Here is an 18,847-nt window from a genome sequence, read left to right as displayed (position 1 = left end):
TTCACTGAAATCATCTTGTTTATTAGATTACTTGATTATTTTTATGCTTACCCCTTAACAATATAAGCTTCAGAATTGCTATTTTGTTCACTGCTCTATCCTTAATTTCCAGAACAGGCACTCCATCAATGTTTGTTGAATGAATACATCATATTTAACTTCTTCAATTGCCTCACTTGTAAAACAGGGATGGTACTACCTATGTCATTGACTCTTAGAGAGAACAGTAGTGCTGTATCATGACGTGGATGCTAGAGGGCATATGAGACGCTGTGACTAGCTAAGGGTCTGGTTGCTACATACCAGCTTCCACAGCAACGCTAATTCAAATCTGTGTTTCAGCAAAACTGCAAACTCTAACCTGAAGTTGAACATTGGCATTGCACTTATATAGTTAAAACTGCAAGTGTGAAATCCCAAAGTGTTGTTTCCACTCCATACGAAGACAATGAGTCCTGTAAAGAACTTTATATGCTGGGAAATAGGGGTGAAATCGATTATGAAACACCTCATTTCTAAAATCAGGGAATTTCAGAACTTGGGCTTGATGTAGTGGGCACTGGAAATAATTTTAAATTTCTGAGCAGGGGGGCAGTGTTATAAAAATGGTGTTTGCACGAAGACTGCCTCCATGTCCTACCTGTCGTCTGCCGCACGTGGTGGGGTGTCTCTCCAGGACCTTGCTTCAGGCGTGTAAGCTCTCCCATCCTGTAAACCACTGATGTCTCAAAAAAATGGTGTCTGTGTGTGAGTATGTTTTTCATTGCCAAAGGAGAACCAACAGTTCCATGCTATTGATTCTGGTGGTGCTGTTGGTCAGGTAAATGGGAAGAGTAGGTAGGTTCTTTGTGGGACTTTCAGTATTGGGAAAAGCTTCCCAGCAGCAGTGTTTGGTGGTGGGGGAGGGGTGTGGAACAGAGTAGGGATGAGGGACTTTTTTGTAGCTGTGTTTGTTTGCAAATTTAGACTATTTTGCTATGTTTCATGATAGGTAAAATGCCAATAATATAAAGGTATTATGTGTTCTAAGCCTCCTCCCTTTCACACACATTCCTTGAGGCTACCTCAGCTTGGGTAGCTCTTTGCTTTTCACTCAATAATTACCTTTCTCAGTATGCTGCAGTGAGCTTGGAAAGTACTGATGTCTCATTCAGTGATTCATCCTATTTACTGCCTAATTTAGAAGGACAGTGAAAGCACTCATAATTACTTTGTGATTTTCCACATTGACAGCTTAGCTAAGATATGGCAAGTCCCAAAGTAATTCAAGTATTTTCAAGTTCTCTGCAGCCTGGCAGAGTGCGTGTCTAGAAAGAGAGAACTTTACAGGGATCCAGTCTTAACACTAGACTCTCCAGCAGTCTTTGCTGTCATTCCTCTGCCAAGCTAAGAGCTATAAGGAGACTTCCTTAATCTTCTGCCTCCACCTGAATTGGCTTGTCAGGAAGATGGCCACCTTAAGTCTAAGGTCTAGACTTTACACAAAGGTATGCTTTGGGAGCATCCCTAAAAGAACTCCTGCCTCCAAATCCCTCCCCCACTATCTTGCCACACTGCCTAAACATTCCAACTGTATGAATTAATTCCTGTATGACATTACCAAGAACATATGCTAAAATTATTTATAACAAGGAGAAAGATAACTTTAATTCTGGAAGGCATCCTTTTTTGTCCATGTAAAAAATCTATCTTCATCATGATTCTTTCCATAGCCTAAAGAAATTACAATTTAACTTCTAAAATTCCTTCTTTTAGATCCATGCTTTTTGCATCTACATGACTCCTGGTTTGAAATACAAACTCTGTTTAAGTTAGGAGTTAAGCCATTTGAAGCCATGGGTATCTTGGGATGCATTAGTGTGGCAGAGTGGACAAAACCCAGGCTTAAGTCCCGCATATCTGGGTTTGAATCCCTGCTATACCAGTTAGTAACTGTGTGGCTTTGGGAAAGTCCCTTTAACTCTTTGGGTTTCAGTTTCCTGAGGATGGTGTTACTTAATTCTTAGGGTTTGATTAGGAGAGGGAAAGAGAAGAGAGGGCCAGTTTATGTGGGTAATGTAGAGCTATTGTGTGGCCAGCTTTAGAGTCTCCATAATTTCTCTGTAAGAGGTTGATAATGGGGTGAAAAGAACAAAAGTGGTGGGCACAGGCTAGGGGGCTTGCTTGTCCTGTTTTAATGTGGCATCATACTGTTTTTACTCATATATCTATTGGGGGTAGCTAATGCTGATGTGGAGGAGAGGGGCTAAAGCCCTCCAAGTTTCCTGCTGTCACTGGATCTCAAGAACAGGCCAGGGCTTCCCTGGTAGCACAGTGATTAGGAATCCGCCTGCCAATGCAGGGGACACGGGTTTGAGCCCTGGTCCAGGAAGATTCCACATGCCATGGAGCAACTAAGCCCGTGTGCCACAACTACTGAGCCTGCACTCTAGAGCCTGCGAGCAACAACTACTGAGCCCGCGTGCCACAACTACTGAAGCCCGCGTGCCTAGAGCCCATGCTCCGCAACAAGAGAAGCCACCGCAATGAGAAGCCTGCGCACCTCAACGAAGAGTGGCCCCTGCTCGCCGCAACTAGAGAAAGCCCACACGCAGCAACAAAGACCCAACACAGCCAAAAATAAATTAATTAAATACATAAATTTATTTAAAAAAAAGAACAGGCCAATATCAAAAGAGGTCTTGAATACAAATTTGCTGACTTCACACTATTGCAGAGGTCTCTACCTAGGATGCTGCTGCTGCTGCTAATAATAATAGTAATAATAGTAATAATAGCAACAACAATAACAACAAAACCAGCTAATATACAGCTAACATTTATATAATGATTATTAATGTGCAAGGTATTGGTTTAAGCACTTTAATTCGATTTCATCCTCCCAAAACCCCTAAGAGGTAAACACAATTGTTATCTACATTCTATAGATGAGGAATGTCATCTGTTGGATGACAGATATATGACAAAGGTAGGAAACCTCTTATTTTTTAGGTCATTTGTAGGCAGGACTCTGATCTCTCTCCTTGAAGTATAATTGACATATAGCATTATATTAGTTTCAGGTGTACAACACAATTCAATATTTTTGTACATTGCAAAATGCTGACCATAATAAGTCTAGTTAACATTTGTCAGCATACATAGTTAGTTTTTTTCTTTTTTCTTTTTTATGATGAGGGCTTTTAAGACCTACTCTTAGCAACTTTCAAACACGCAATACAGTATTTTTAACAATAGTCACTATGCTTTTGATCCCCCGTTCACTTGTTTTGTCCATCTCCCCCTGCCACCCGACAACCACCAATCTGTTCTCTGTATCTATGAGCTTAAGTTTTGTTGTTGGTTGGTTGGTTTTGTTTTTAGATTCCACATATAAGTGAGAACATATGGTAGTTGTCTTTCTCTTTCTGACTTACTTCACTTCGTACGATAATCTCTAGGTCCATCCATGTTGCTGCAAATGGCATTATTTCGTTCTTTTTAATGGCTGAGTAATATTCCATTGTGTATATATACCACATCTTTTTTATCCATTCATCTGTTGATGGACACTTAGCTCTCACTTGCAGTATTTGGTTTCACATTCTATGGTCTAGTGCAAGCAGTCCCAACATATTTGCCATGAAGGATTCTATAGAATGTAGTCATCCTAGCCACCTGGAGATGATTGGTAGACCCATGCCATCTAATGGTTTTGCCACAGCCTCACTTACAGCTTCAAAAACATTATCTTCAGCTGGGTTTGAGTAAGGGTCTGAAAAAAAAGGAAAAAGGAGAAAGTAGATTCAATCTAGTGCTCAATCCCATCTCACCCACCTCCCAAGGCTTAATATTGTGAAGTTCTATCAGACTTACCAGCTGAGGTGCCAGCAGCAGTAGTAGCAGCAAAACATGTCATGATTCCAGTAAGGTATAATATGCATATAGTGCCAGAAAAGAATCCTGGCAGATTTCAGCTGAGTTTCTGTTATTTCAGTGAGAAGTAGTACAGTTACACTAAGCTTCCTTATGCTCCATAGCCCATCCCCCCACTCCCACTCTTGAGATTGCTCCTCCTACCTAACAGACATTGTTCAAGTATTTGATACATTTCTGGTGTATGGAAATCCCTTTGCCTCTGCCTCTCTGACCCAAACACCTCCCATCTCCTTTCTCTGATATTTTTCTGTTGGTACTCCCAGGGTCAGATAAAAGCACAAGGTTTAAGGTTAATTTTCCACTTGCTGAACATAAAAGCACTCAAAATCACAAAGATGAGAAAGTGATAAAAGCATTTGATTCCCATGTGTAGGGACACCGTCTTCCTCCACATTAACTCTACTTGCAAACGAATTCTAGCAATGAACTCTAGTTGCAAATGAGACTGCATATTGGACAGATGGATGGATAAATGAATAGATGAATGGATGAATAGATAGATGGACATATATAGGTTTATATCCATCTATAAATAAATCTATATATGTAGAAGGTGGGATATACGTGTAGGTATGCAGAAAAGCATAAAAGTATATAAACTCTCTGGTTTCTAAGTCTATTTAAAACTTAGAGAATGATTAGATATAGCTGAATTATAGGGGTCCTAGAAGAAGAAGAGAAAAAAAAAGGGACTGAGAATATATTTGAAGAGATTATCATTTAAAACTTCCCTAATATGGGAAAGGAAATAGTTAAACAAGTCCAGGAAGCGCAGAGAGTCCCATACAGGATAAATCCAAGGAGAAACATGCCAAGACACATACTAATCAAACTATCAAAAATTAAATACAAAGAAAAAATATTAAAACCAGCAAGGGAAAAGCAACAAATAAAATACAAGGGAATACCCATAAGGTTAACAGCTGATCTTTCAGCAGGAACTCTGAAAGCCAGAGGGAGTGGCAAGACATATTTAAAATGATGAAAGGGAAAAACCTACAACCAAGATTACTCTACCCAGCAAGGATCTCATTCAGATTCGACGGAGAAATTAAAAACTTTACAGACAAGCAAAAGCTAAGAGAATTCAGCACCACCAAACCAGCTTTACAACAAATGCTAAAGGAACTTCTCCAGGCAGGAAACACAAGAGAAGGAAAAGACCTACAATAACAAACCCAAAACAATTAAGAAAATGGTGATAGGAACATACATAGCGATAACTACCTTAAAAGTAAATGGGTTAAATGCTCCCACCAAAAGACGTAGAATGGCTGAATGGATACAAAAACAAGACCTGTATATATGCTGTCTACAGGAGATGCACTTCAGACCTAGGGACACATATAGACTGAAAGTGAGGGGATGGAAAAAGATATTCCATCCAAATGGAAATCAAAAGAAAGCTGGAGTAGCAATTCTCATATCAGACAAAATAGACTTTAAAATAAAGACTATTATAAGAGACAAAGAAGGACACTACATAATGATCAAGGGATCAATCCAAGAAAAAGGTATAACAATTGCAAATATTTATGCACCTAACATAGGAGCACCTTAATACATAAGGCAAATGCTAATGGCCATTAAAGGGGAAATTGACAGTAACACAATAATAGTAGGGGACTTTAACACCCCACTTTCACCAGTGGACAGATCATCCAAAATGAAAATAAATAAGGAAACACAAGCTTTAAATGATACATTAAACAAGATGGACTTAATTGATATTTATAGGACAATCCATCCAAAAACAACAGAATACACTTTCTTCTCAAGTGCTCATGGAACAGTCTCCAGGATAGATCATACCTTGAGTCACAAATCAAGCCTTGGTAAATTTAAGAAAATTGAAATCATATCAAGTATCTTTGCAGACCACAACGCTATGAGACTAGATATCAATTACCGGAAAAAAACAGTAAAAAATACAAACACATGGAGGCTAAAAAATACGCTACTAAATAACCAAGAGATCACTGAAGAAATAAAAAAATACCTAGAAAAAAATGACAATGAACACACGACTACCCAAAATCTATGGGATGCAGCAAAATCAGTTCTAAGAGAGAAGTTTATAGCAACAGAATCTTACCTCAAGAGACAAGAAACACCTCAAATAAACAACCTAACCTTAAACCTAAAGTAATTAGAGAAAGAAGAACAAAAAAAAAAATGCCAAATTTAGCAGAAGGAAAGAAATCATAAATATCAGATCAGAAATAAATGAAAAAGAAATGAAGGAAACAATAGCAGATATCAAAAACTAAAAGCTGTTTCTTTGAGAAGATAACAAAATTGATAGACCATTAGCCAGACTCATCAAGAAAAAAAGGGCAAAGACTCAAGTCAATAGAATTAGAAATGAAAAAGGAGAAGTAACAACTGACCCTGCAGATATAAAAAGGGATGACAGATTACTACAAGTAACCATATGCCAATAAAATGGACAACCTGGAAGAAATGGACAAATTTTTGAAAAGCACAACCTTCCAAGACTGAACCAGGAAGAAATAGAAAATATAAACAAACCAATCACAAGCACTGAAATTTGAGGCTGTGATTAAAAATCTTCCAACAAACAAAAGCCCAGGACCAGATGGCTTCACAGGTGAATTCTTTCAAACATTTAGAGAAGAGCTCACACCTATCCTTCTCAAACTCTTCCAAAATATAGCAGAGGGAGGAACACTCCCAAACTCATTCTACGAGGCCACCATCACCCTGATACCAAAACCAAAGATGTCACAAAGGAAGAAAACTACAGGCCAATATCACTGATGAACATAGATGCAAAACTCCTCAACAAAATACTAGCAAACAGAATCCAACAGCACATTAAAAGGATCATACACCATGATCAAGTGGGGTTTATCCCAGGAATGCAAGGATTCTTCAATATATGCAAATCAATCAATATGATACAGCATATTAACAAACTGAAGAATAAAAACCATATGATCATCTCAATAGATGTAGAAAAAGCTTTCAACAAAATTCAACACCCATTTATGATAAGAACCCTCCAGAAAATAGCCATAGAGGGAACTTACCTCAACATAATAAAGGCCATATATGACAAACCCACAGCCAACATCGTCCTCAATGGTGAAAAACTGAAACCATTTCCACTAAGATCAGGAACAAGACAAGGTTGCCCACTCTCACCACTACCATTCAACATAGTTTTGGAAGTTTTAGTCACAGCAATCAGAGAAGAAAAAGAAATAAAAGGAATCCAAATCAGAAAAGAAGAAGTAAGCTGTCAGCGTTTGCAGATGACATGATACTATAAATAGAGAATCCTAAAGACTCTACCAGAAAACTTCTAGACCTAATCAATGAATTTGGTAAAGTAGCAGGACACAAAATTAATGCACAGAAATGTCTTGCATTCCTATATACTAATGATGAAAAATCTGAAAGAGAAATTAAGGAAACACTCCCATTTACCATTGGAGCAAAAAGAATAAAATACCTAGGAATAAACCTACGTAAGGAGACAAAAGACCTGTATGCAGAAAACTATAAGAAACCAATGAAAGAAATTAAAGATGATAAAACCAGATGGAGAGATATACGATGTTCTTGGATTGGAAGAATCAACATTGTGAAAATGACTATACTATGCAAAGCAATCTACAGATTCAGTGCAATCCCTATCAGATTACCAATGACATTTTTTACAGAACTAGAACAAAAAATCTTAAAATTTGTATGGAGAGAAAATAGACCCCGAATAGCCAAAGCAATCTTGAGAAAGAAAAATGGAGATGGAGGAATCATACTCCCTGGCTTCAGACAATACTACAAAGCTACAGTAGTCAAGACAATATGGTACTGGCACAAAAACAGAAATATAGATCAATGGAACAGGATAGAAAGCCCAGACATAAACCCACGCACCTATGGTCAACTAATATATGAAAAAGGAGGCAGGGCTATACAATGGAGAAAACAGTCTCTTCAATAAGTGGTGCTGGGAAAACTGGACAGCTACATGTAAAAGAATGAAATTCGAACACTCGCTAACACCATACACAAAAATAAACTCAAAATGGATTAGAGACCTAAATGTAAGACTGGACACTATAAAACTCTTAGAGGAAAACATAGGCAGAACACTCTATGACATAAATCACAGCAAGATCTTTTTTAATGGAAAGTAAAACAAAAATAAACAAATGGGACCTAATGAAACTTAAAAGCTTTTGCACAGCAAAGGAACCATAAACAAGACCAAAAGACAACCCTCAGAATGGGAGAAAATATTTGCAAATGAAGCAACTGACAAAGGATTAATCTCCAAGATTTACAAGCAGCTCATGCAGCTCAATATCAAAAAAACAAACAACCCAATCCAAAAATGAGCAGAAGACCTAAATAGACATTTCTGCAAAGAAGATATACAGATTGCCAACAAACACATGAAAGAATGCTCAACAGCACTAATCATTAGAGAAATGCAAATCAAACTACAATGAGGTATCACCTCACACCAGTCAGAATGGCCATCATCAAAAAATCTAGAAACAATAAATGCTGGAGAGGGTGTGGAGGAAAGGGAACCCTCTTGCACTGTTGGTGGGAATGTAAATTGATACAGCCACTATGGAGAACAGTATGGAGGTTCCTTAAGAAACTAAAAATAGAGTTACCATATGATCCAGCAATCCCACTACTGGGCATATACCCTGAGAAAACCATAATTCAGAAAGAGTCATGTACCACAATGTTCATTGCAGCTCTATTTACAACAGCCAGGACATGGAAGCAACCTAAGTGTCCATCAACAGGTGAATGGATAAAGAAGATGTGGCACACATATACAATGGAATATCGATCAGCCATAAAAAGAACCGAAATTGAGTTATTTGTAGTGAGGTGGATGGACCTAGATTCTGTCATATAGAGTGAGGTAAGTCAGAAAGAGAAAAACAATACCGTTTGCTAACACACATATATGGAATATAAAAAAAAAAAAGTTCTGAACAACCTAGTAGCAGGACAGGAATAAAGACGCAGATGTAAAGAATGGACTTGAGGACATGGGGAGGGGGAAGGGTAAGCTGGGACGAAGTGAGAGAGTGGCATGGACATATATACACTACCAAATGTAAAATAGATAGCTAGTGGGAAGCAGCCACATAGCACAGGGAGATCAGCTCGGTGCTTTTTGTCCACCTAGAGGGGTGTGATAAGGAGGGTGGGAGGGAGACCCAAGCCGGAGGAGATATGGGGATATATGTGTATGTGTAGCTGATTCACTTTGTTATAAAGCAGAAACTAACACACCATTGTAAAGCAATTATACTCAAATAAAGATGTTTAAGAAAAAATGAAATAGCCTATTATCTGGAGAATTTCCTATGTGTTGAACAAATGAATGAGTAGAGAAGACATGGAGCTATAGATCTCTGGCGAAAGTCACAGTGAAATGGGGCTAATAGAAGACCACTTCAGCAATCGTGCAGCAAGGAGCTCCAGAAATCCACTCAATAAAATCAGTAAGAACATTGCAAAAAATATATATTAAAAAATCAACTTTTGGGGAATTCCCTGGTTGTCCAGTGGTTAGGACCCCGTGCTTTCACTGCCGAGGGCGCGCGGGTTCCATCCCTGGTCAGGGAACTAAGATCCCGCGGCACTGCATCCCCACCCTAAAAAAATCAACTTTTTCAGAATTCTGGATTTAACCAAAGGATTACAACAATCCAAAAAGCAATTATTCAAGGAATATGACTGAACCTCCATGAGAATACTGAGCTGTATGGCATTTTAACTTGTTCTATTCTAATCCCCATCTCGTCACCTCCATAGTAGCCTTGAAAAATAACAGCCTGACAACAACCAGTAGTTGTGAAAATCTGTAGCCTAGAAGCCACTGGAGGGGGCAGACTGGGTTTGAGGTCCCCAAAAAGCCCCATTCCCAGAGAATTGTCACAATTTGACCTGTCTGGCAGTTCTTGGAAACACCCACTCACATGACTCATCATTATTTGCCCTGGCTCAGAGCTCACTGCACACAAAAAAGCCTTTTTTTTGTTTTAATAGACTTTCTTTTTTTAAGAGCATTTTTGGTTTTAGAGAAAAACAGAAGAAAGTACAGAGAGTTTCCATATACTACCCTTCCTTCCTCTCCCCCCACCACAGTTTTCCCCTATTATTAATAGCTTGTATTATTGTGGTACACTTGTTACAGCTGAGGAACCAATATTGACACATTATTATTAACTAAAATCCATAGTTTACAGGAAGTTCACTCTTTCAGTTGTATATTGCATAGGTATTTTGACAAATACGTATGCCATGTATCTACCATTACAGTGTCATACAGAAGCATTTCACTGTCCTAAAAATACCCTATCCTCCATGTATGCATCCCCCACTTCCCTGCTTCTCAACCAGTGGCAATCACTGATCTTTCTTACTGTTTCTATAGTTTTGCCTTTTCCTGAATGTCATACGAATGGAATCATACAGTATGTAACCTTTTCAGACTGGCTTTACTTAGCAATATGCGTCATAGCTCATTTATTTTTTATTGCTGAATAATATTACCTTGTATACATGTACTAATTTGTTTATCCCATTTACCTATTAAAAGACATCTTGGTGGCTTCCAAGTTTTGGTAATTATGAATAAGGCTGCTGTAAACATTCACGTGCAGGTTTTTGTGTGGACATAACTTTTCAACTCATTTTAATAACAAGGAGTGTAGTTGCTGGATTGTATGGTGAGACTATGTTTAGCTTTGCAAGAACTGTCAGACTGTCTTCCAAAGCATCTGTACCATTTTGCATTCCTACCAGCAACTGGTGCTGTCAGCGTTTTGGGTTTTAATCATTCTAATAGTTGTGCAGTGGCATCTCGTTGTTTTAATGACGTATGATGTGGAACGTCTCTTCATATGCTTATTTGCCATGTATATGCCTTCTTTGATGAGGTTTCTATTCATATATTTTGCCTATTTTATAATTTGGTTGTTTGTTTTCTTACTGTTGAATTTTAAGAGTTCTTTGCATGTTTTGAATACAAGTCCTTTATCTAATATGTGTTTTGAAAATATTTCCTTCTAGTCTGTGGCTTATCTTTACATTCTCAACAGTGTCTTTTGCAGAGCAGAATTTTTAATTTTAATGAAATCCAACTTATCAGCTTTTTCCTTCTTAGACCATACTTTTGCTGTTACATCTAAAAAGTTATCATCAGGGCATCAGACAGATTCAGGTTAGGATCCAACTACCCACTCATTTGCTATGCTTTATGACTTTGGGCAAGTCTCCAGAAACCTTCGTTTCCACAAATGTAAAGTGAGATGATATTTGTTCAAGCCAAGATGAAATAAAATGATAAAAAGCCCTAAAAGAGCAAAAAGTAAAATATAGGAAAGAAATAAAAGTCATCACCAAAGCAAAGTTTACCTATGTTATCTTCTAGAAGTTTTATAGTTTGTGTTTGACATTTATGTCTATGCTCCATTTCCAATTAATTTTTGTAACAGGTATAATGTCTTTGTACAGATTCATTGTTTTGCATGCGGTTGTCCAGTTATTCTAGCACCATTTGTTGAAAAGATTATTTGTTATCCATTTAATTGCCTTTGCAGCTTTGTCAAACATTAGTTGACTATATTTGTGTGGGTCTATTTTGGGGTTCTCTATTCTATTCCATTAACCTATTTGTTTATTCTTTCACGAATAGCACACTGTGTTGATCACTATAGCTTTAAAGTAAGTATTGAAGTTGGGGAACTATGAAAAACCACAGTTAACAAATTTATTGGTAAAAGACTGAATGTTTTCCCTCTAAGATCAGGAAAAAGAATGTCTGTTCTCACTACTTCTATTCAACATTGTATTGGAGGTTCTAGATAGGGTAATTAGGCAAGAAATAAAGAAGAAATCCAGATTGAAGGAAGTAAAACTATATGTATTCACAGATGACATGATCTTGTATATAGAAAATTCTAAGAAATCCATACAAACTATTACAGCTAATAAATGAGTTTAGTAAGGTTGCAGAGTACTAGTTCAGTATACAAAACTAAATTGTATTTCTATATACTAGCAATTAATGGCCTGAAAAATTTAGAAAAAATCCTTTAATAATAGCATCAAAAAGAATAAAAAAACTAAGGAATGGATTTAAAGCGTGAGACATATACTGAAAAATGATAAAACTGTTGAAAAAATGAAAGAAGTCCTAAATAAATGGAAAGACATCTCATTTTTACAGATCAGAAGATAATATTAAGATGGCAATACTCCCCAAACTTATCTATAGATTCATTTCAGTCCGTAATCAAGAAAAACTCAGCTGGTATTTTTTTAGAAATTGAAAAACTGATTCTAAAATTCATATGGAAATACAAGTGACCCAGAATAGCCTAAACAATCTTGGTAAAGAGGAAAACATTTGGAGGAATCACATTTCCCAACTTCAAAACTTACACAAAGCTACAGTTATCAAGAGAGTGCTGTCTTGGCAGAATAGACATATGGATCGATGAACAAAACTGAGAGTCTAGAAATAAACTCTGATGGTCAATTTTCGTCAAGAGTGCCAAGATAATTCGATGGGGGAAAAAATTAGTCTTTTCAACAAATGGTGCTGTGACTATTGGACATCAACATGCAAATTAATGAAGTTAGACCTTTACCTCACATAATATGCAAAAATTAACTAAAATGGATTAAACACCTAAACGTTACAGCAAAAACTATAAAACACTTAGAAGAAGACATAGGTGTAAATTCTCATGATCTTGAATTATTCAATGTTTTTTAGATGACACCACAAGCGTAAGAACAAAAGATAAAAACAGATAAATTGGATTTCTTCCAAATTAAAAACTTCTGTGTTTCAGAGGACACCATCAGGAAAGTTAAGAGACAATCCACAGAATCAGAGAAAATATTTGCAAATCATACATCTGATAAGAGACTAACATCCAGAACATATAAAGAACTTTTACAACTCAACAATATGAGAAAACCCAAATAAAAACAAATGACTTGAATGGACATTTATCTTAAGAAGATATGCAAGTTGCAAATAAGCACATGAAAAGATGCTCAACATCATTAGTCATTAGGGAAATTCAATCAAAACCACAACGAAATACCACTTTACCTCCACTAGTATGGCTAAAATAAAAAAGGCAGACAAAAGAAGTGTTGGTGAGGATGTAGAGAAATTGAAACCCTCAGACATTTCTGGATTGTCAGATGGTACAGCCACTTTGGAAAACAGTTTAACAGTCCCTCAAAATGTTAAACATAGACATACCATATGATTCAGCCTTAATACTCCTAAGTATATATGCCAGAGGATTGAAAATATATGTCCACACAAAAACTTCCACATGAACATTCTTGTCAGCATTATTCATAATAGCTGAAGAGTAGAAGCAACTCAAATGCCCATCAACTGATGAATGGAAAAATAAAATGTGGTATATACTACAATGGAATTTTATTCAGGGAAAAAAAAAAAGGAATGAACAACACAGATGAACTTTGAAAGCATAATCCTAATTTGAAGTAAGTCACAAAAAGCCAAATATTGCATGATTTGACTTGTATGAATATCCATAATCTATAGAAAAAGAAAATGGATTAATAGTTGCCAGGGGCTGGGGTCAGTGAAATGGAGATTAACTGCTGCTAATGGGCATGGGGTTTCTCTTTGTGGTGAAATCACTTTGTAGTGTTTTTTGCACAACTCTGAATACACTAAAAACCACTGAATTGAACACTTAAAAATGGTGGCTTCTATAGTATACAAATTATATCTCAATAAACCATTCTTTTTTTAAATGGGGCTAATAGCGCCTGCTTTATAGTGCTGTTGGGAGAATTAACTGAAGACATTTGAAAACTTACAAAATTAGGCACCCAAATATTTGGTGAAACTGAAGATAAATTTCACCTGCTTCCTAACTTTGCCCAGAATTGGACAAAATATACTACCTAGGTAAATGTAACAGAGCTCCAGGGTCAGAAGAAAGCTTAATCGCCTGCTCCTTTTGCACCCACACATTGAACGGAGTTCTGGCCTATTCACTGGGGGAGCTGGGACAAGGTGGACTTTGTGCTCTGCTTTCCCTTTCTGGACCAAGTAACTATTTCTCCCCACCCACCTGGGCACAATCCCATACACACACACTCCTTCACTAGCAAGCATGTCTCCTTCCTCCTAGAGAAGGGTTTGAGGTATAGATCTCTCACTTTGGACTTGAGAAAAAGTGCTGAGCTGAAAGAAATATTTCAAAAGAAAAGAATCCGTAACATCAGCCACAACTGATTCTGTCCTGCCAGTGTTTTCTTTGGGTATTCTGACAACTCAGGGCTTAATGGATAATGGGGCCAATTAACCCTGAGCCCTCCATAAACAGATTAAGTTTCAGACATATTCAGGACTCAAGGCTAGGAGACCATGATTTCCTGAAAATTCCAAAGAACACTGAGATGCTGAATTCAGAATCTGGTCCGGTGACCAAGGTCTGTATTCAGGCCTGTTAGGTATTTGTGCCTACCCCAGCTAGGCTGGGGGAGTGACTGGCCTGGAAGCCCATATTTACATTCCCATTTTAACTCCCAACATATATAACAATTCCATGAACTGCCTTACTCAAGAACACAGCTGTCACATTCTATTGTAATCTGAATCACGATTTTGAAATAATGGGGCACAAGAATTCATCTTACTTTATATACAAAGTATATCTTGTATTGCATTTATTCCAATGGAAAATGAGATGTGAACATTGAAATAGTCCATGTTAGGAAGGATGCGTCCCTCACAAAAAAAAAAAGTGTGACTGTCCTATGTTTGTATCCATCAAGGACCTACTATGTGCCAGGCTCCAATAATATGGAAATGGATAAAACACAGTTGAAACTCTCAAAAGGAGCTCCATCTTTTGGCAACAAAGACAGTTACAATAGAGTGTGTTAAAGGAAAGCAAATAATGCTGTGAGCACAGAGAGGGAGATCCTACCTGAGTCTGGGGTATCATGGGGGCATTGAGATGAAGAGAAATGCCTGAGCCCATTCCTAAAGATACAGTAAAGAAGATAGATGGACAAAAGGATGTTAAGGAATAGCTCCTCAGGCAGCAGAATAAAATTTGTGTATTTATAAATATGTAAGGTGTTTAGCCTAGCTGGAACCAATTTAAGGGGGTGGTAAAAATGAGTTAATCTACAATGGATACGGGAGAAAGAGATAGGGATTTACATTTGGCAAATATATGAAGCCACCCTAAATCAGTCCCATTCCACTGATAATGACCATAAGACTAGTCAAGGAACAGTTGGGCAGGGGAAATGCCTTACTGGGTTTCCTCAGCGGGGCCCTTTGGTGAGGGCTGATTGCTAGCAGGGCTGCCTTAAGAGAGAACTTCATTGGCGCCTCCAGCCCCACCCTGGGGGATTAGGGTTGAGTTCCTGGCCATAGCTAAAGGGAACAAATGAAATAAATCCCTTCCACCCACTCTCTCCCAATCCCCAAAACATTCAAGATTTTCTTTAACAGCAAAAATTGATTTATTTGCAACACAGCCCAGTCCCCATCATTTCAATACAGCACAGGAGTAGGAAAGAGTCACACTGCAAGCATCATTTAGTCCAAGGCAGAGCTCCATACCTCCCAATACAGCAAGCCCATCTCCCCCAGAGACCCATGCCCGGAGCCCAGCTGAACACACAAACAGGCAAGCTCAGAATGAAGTGGGCCCCAGGCCTCATCACATTTCACCCTTCCCCCACAGCCCTTTTAAGCTTCCTAACTGCGGCCTTCTACCCCCTCCACTTCCAACCAGGCCAAGTCCCAGCCTCCGAGCCACCAGGGAGCGTTCTTTGTGGGATCATTAGCAGGGGTTTAAGGGTTACCTAAAATGAGAAAATACCCTGTGAAATCTATTGTTCCATAGAAAGTTTAAAACGACTCACCCATACATAATCCTAATCAGCAATGACAGCTCTTCATCTCTTCACTATAGACACAGGTGATTTTGAAGTGACTGTCATCTCAGCTCCATACACATTTCCCTACTGGCCTTATTAAAGACTGCTCTCCTCACCCTAGGGTATAAAGGAAACCCAGGTATTTCCCCCAGGTTCAGAGCCTGAGAGGAAAAGCCCTGATGGCTTAGAAAAAGATTCCCTTCCTTCTGTTCCCCTCAAAAGATTTTTATGGAGATTATTGCCTAAAAGTTCTCTAGTCCATCTGAGAAATGGTTTTAGATTTAGAGGGAAATCCAAACACAGAAGCAGGCAGTCTTTCCGATAAGGTACTAGTTTCTAGGATTCAGGAGGCAAGGAAGAGGAGTATAAAATCTCAAGTTGCTTTCTTCACCCCAAATCTTCTAGATCCTCAGAAGATGGACTCTAGGACGATTCCACCTCTCCCAGGACTTGGCAGTACGATTCCTAAAGTTCTACCATCATGGACTGGTGACGTTTGACAAAGTCACAATAAAAAAAAGACAAGGAAATAGAGAGGGCCTCTCCAAAGGAAGATCTTAAACATTAAGGGCTCTGACTAATGGTCAAAACATACTGATGTTTGATATCAGAACTATTTTTATAAAGTAAGGAGCTCATAAGTAGGGGAAGAGACTTAAGTAACAACACTGAAGGCAAGGAGTAGAGCCTATAGAATTGGGTAGAGCATCACTTGCAGCTTTAACATTAATATTAGTTTATTTTAAACCCTTTTCTAATTTCTCAGGCAAACCTGAGCTAGCTGTACTTCTGCTATCACCTGCACGTGCAGGACTGGGCAATCATATCTTCATATTCCTTGTACAGGATACTCCCATTTGCTTCAATAAGAAGAATGCTAATGGGAGCATACTTATAAGGGACACAGGAGGGCTGAGGGATGCTCTGGTCCACCAGCTCATTGACAAGGTTCTGGATGATGGCATGATTGGGAGAATTGAGACCATAGTGTAGTACCCGAGGGCAGACTCCCTTACAGTAGTTTGGGGTATAGAGATGGGGAGCAATGATCCAGTGATCCCAGCCCAGCTGCTGGAAGCTGACTTGGAAAGGGTGGAGGGAACACTGGTTACTTTCAGGCCCATCACTCTCCCTGGAGCGGCCAGGAACCTCAGATGCAATACTGCCTGCTTGACGAGCCCTCCGCAAGAGAAGAGAAGGGTCTCTTTCCGTAAACTCTTCCAGGCCTCTGGGGAGAAGTTTGGCCTTCTGAACACTCTGAGTGTCATTGAAATAGAGTAACAAGAAAGCAGTGTCCAAGGATGAAGTGCCATGCCACCGGAACTCAAGAACCTCGCTACCTCTTGGCTGCTGACACAGGAAGCGGAGTCGTAGAACCCTGCGCCCCTTGTGATTCCAGAGTTTTTGCCCAACATGTTGCGTGATATCCATCTCTGTCCAAGCTTCGGGCAGCAGGGAAGGCTTTGAGGAGCCTCTTCCTGAAGAAGAAAAGTGATCGGTTGGGCTTTTCTGGACCCAGGGCTCCACATGGCAGGAGAGGTGGGAGTGAGCTGGGTGAAGTTGATGGCGGTAAACCACAGTGGCTCTGACTAGTTGGTATGCTACCCGGTTTGGTCTCAGAGGAAAGTCCAGGGTCTGTTTGTGCCAGGGGCCTGCATCAGTAAGAGGGAACAAGAGCAGAGCATTAGCTTCTTACCTCCTAGCCTGAGTCTCGCTCACAAACCTGCTCAGTGCAAACTGACAAGCAGCCCTAAAATGAATTCAAGATCATAATAATAGCTATCATCTATTGAGCACTTACTAATGTATTAGATGCTTTACATGCATTAGCTCTTGAATCTGCAAGAGCCTTATGAGATAGTTATTTTCCCCATTTTGTAGACAAGGAAATTGAAGCTCAGAGAAGCTATGCCAGAGGACACACAGCCAGTGTGTTAGAATAAAGATTTGAGCCCAAGTATTTTTCCCTTAAGAAGACAAATTGTGTCTAACTTTTAGATCACTCACAGCACCAGGCTGAGAAAAACACCTCAAATGCAGAATTGTGTGTATATATTGTATGTATTAATAGCTGACTATTAAAAGTGACCAATTAGGAGGGTCATTGAGACATACATGAATAACAAATCCTCATGCTATATCACTATACAGATGCAGCTTTAGGGTGACAGTCCAATACTGGGGGCTATGGTCCGCCATCACTTCAAATCCAGGGCTGAGATGGCACAAAATAATTTTGTCTATCCACTCCTAGTGGGGGCAGGTATTTACCATTTCTGCCTTCTATTTGAATTTGTTCTTGAGCAGCTATTCCCTTCTTGGGCCGTTTTCCCCCTTAACCCTCAGTCTCTCCCTTTTCCACTCCTTACTGGAAATGATTCTTCATTTACCCCATTCATTGTAAATACCACTTTCAACAAGGCCCTGTTCATGTAAATATTTCGTTAGCTAAGAAGTCTACTTAGAAGCTACATGCCTCTTAGTGATTAAGAGTTTTAATCTAAACTGTGATGCTGACACCCAGTGGCCAAAGGGTTGGAAAGCTGGGCCTGCAGTGCTCTGACCTTCTGCGCCCTCTCCTGGCAAAGGTCAAGAGCAACAATTACAAAAACCACGCACAGCAAGAAAAAGCCTTCTGTCATCTTCACACATCAGTAAACATTCCCATGTTAATTTACATATTATTCACCTAACCTTCCTTCTCCACTGAATCCACGAGCCTGGAATTCTTCATAGGCCTGGGACGTTCAACATAGAAACTCTTTAATGTTTTGATGCATCAGGATTTTTTAAATATTATGTATCTAAGTTTCAAGTGTAAAGCATCATAGTTCAACATCTGTGTACACTACAGTGTTATCACAACACAAGCCTAGTTACCATCATCTGTTACCACACAGTTGACTCCCTTCACCTATTTCACCCACTCACCCCCCAACCCCTTTCCCTGGTGGTA

General features: G+C 38.9%; 1 protein-coding gene across 1 annotated transcript in view; it reads right to left on the bottom strand.

The window, feature by feature from the left end:
* BMP15 (bone morphogenetic protein 15) overlaps positions 1 to 18,847 on the bottom strand; it is a 60,021-nt gene that overhangs the window by 26,937 nt on the left and 14,237 nt on the right. Inside the window, exon 2 of the mRNA XM_082376038.1 lies at positions 8,120 to 17,543. Within this exon, the coding sequence (XP_082232164.1) occupies positions 16,687 to 17,543 (857 nt within the window). The 3' untranslated portion in view covers positions 8,120 to 16,686. The remainder of the gene's footprint in view (positions 1 to 8,119; positions 17,544 to 18,847) is intronic.

The sequence above is a fragment of the Balaenoptera borealis genome, assembly GCF_965194805.1.
Source record: "Balaenoptera borealis genome assembly, chromosome: X".
NCBI classification, from domain to species: Eukaryota; Metazoa; Chordata; class Mammalia; order Artiodactyla; family Balaenopteridae; genus Balaenoptera; species Balaenoptera borealis.
Note: the sequence above shows the minus strand (reverse complement) of the source record. Positions and strands in the feature narration are given on the sequence as shown.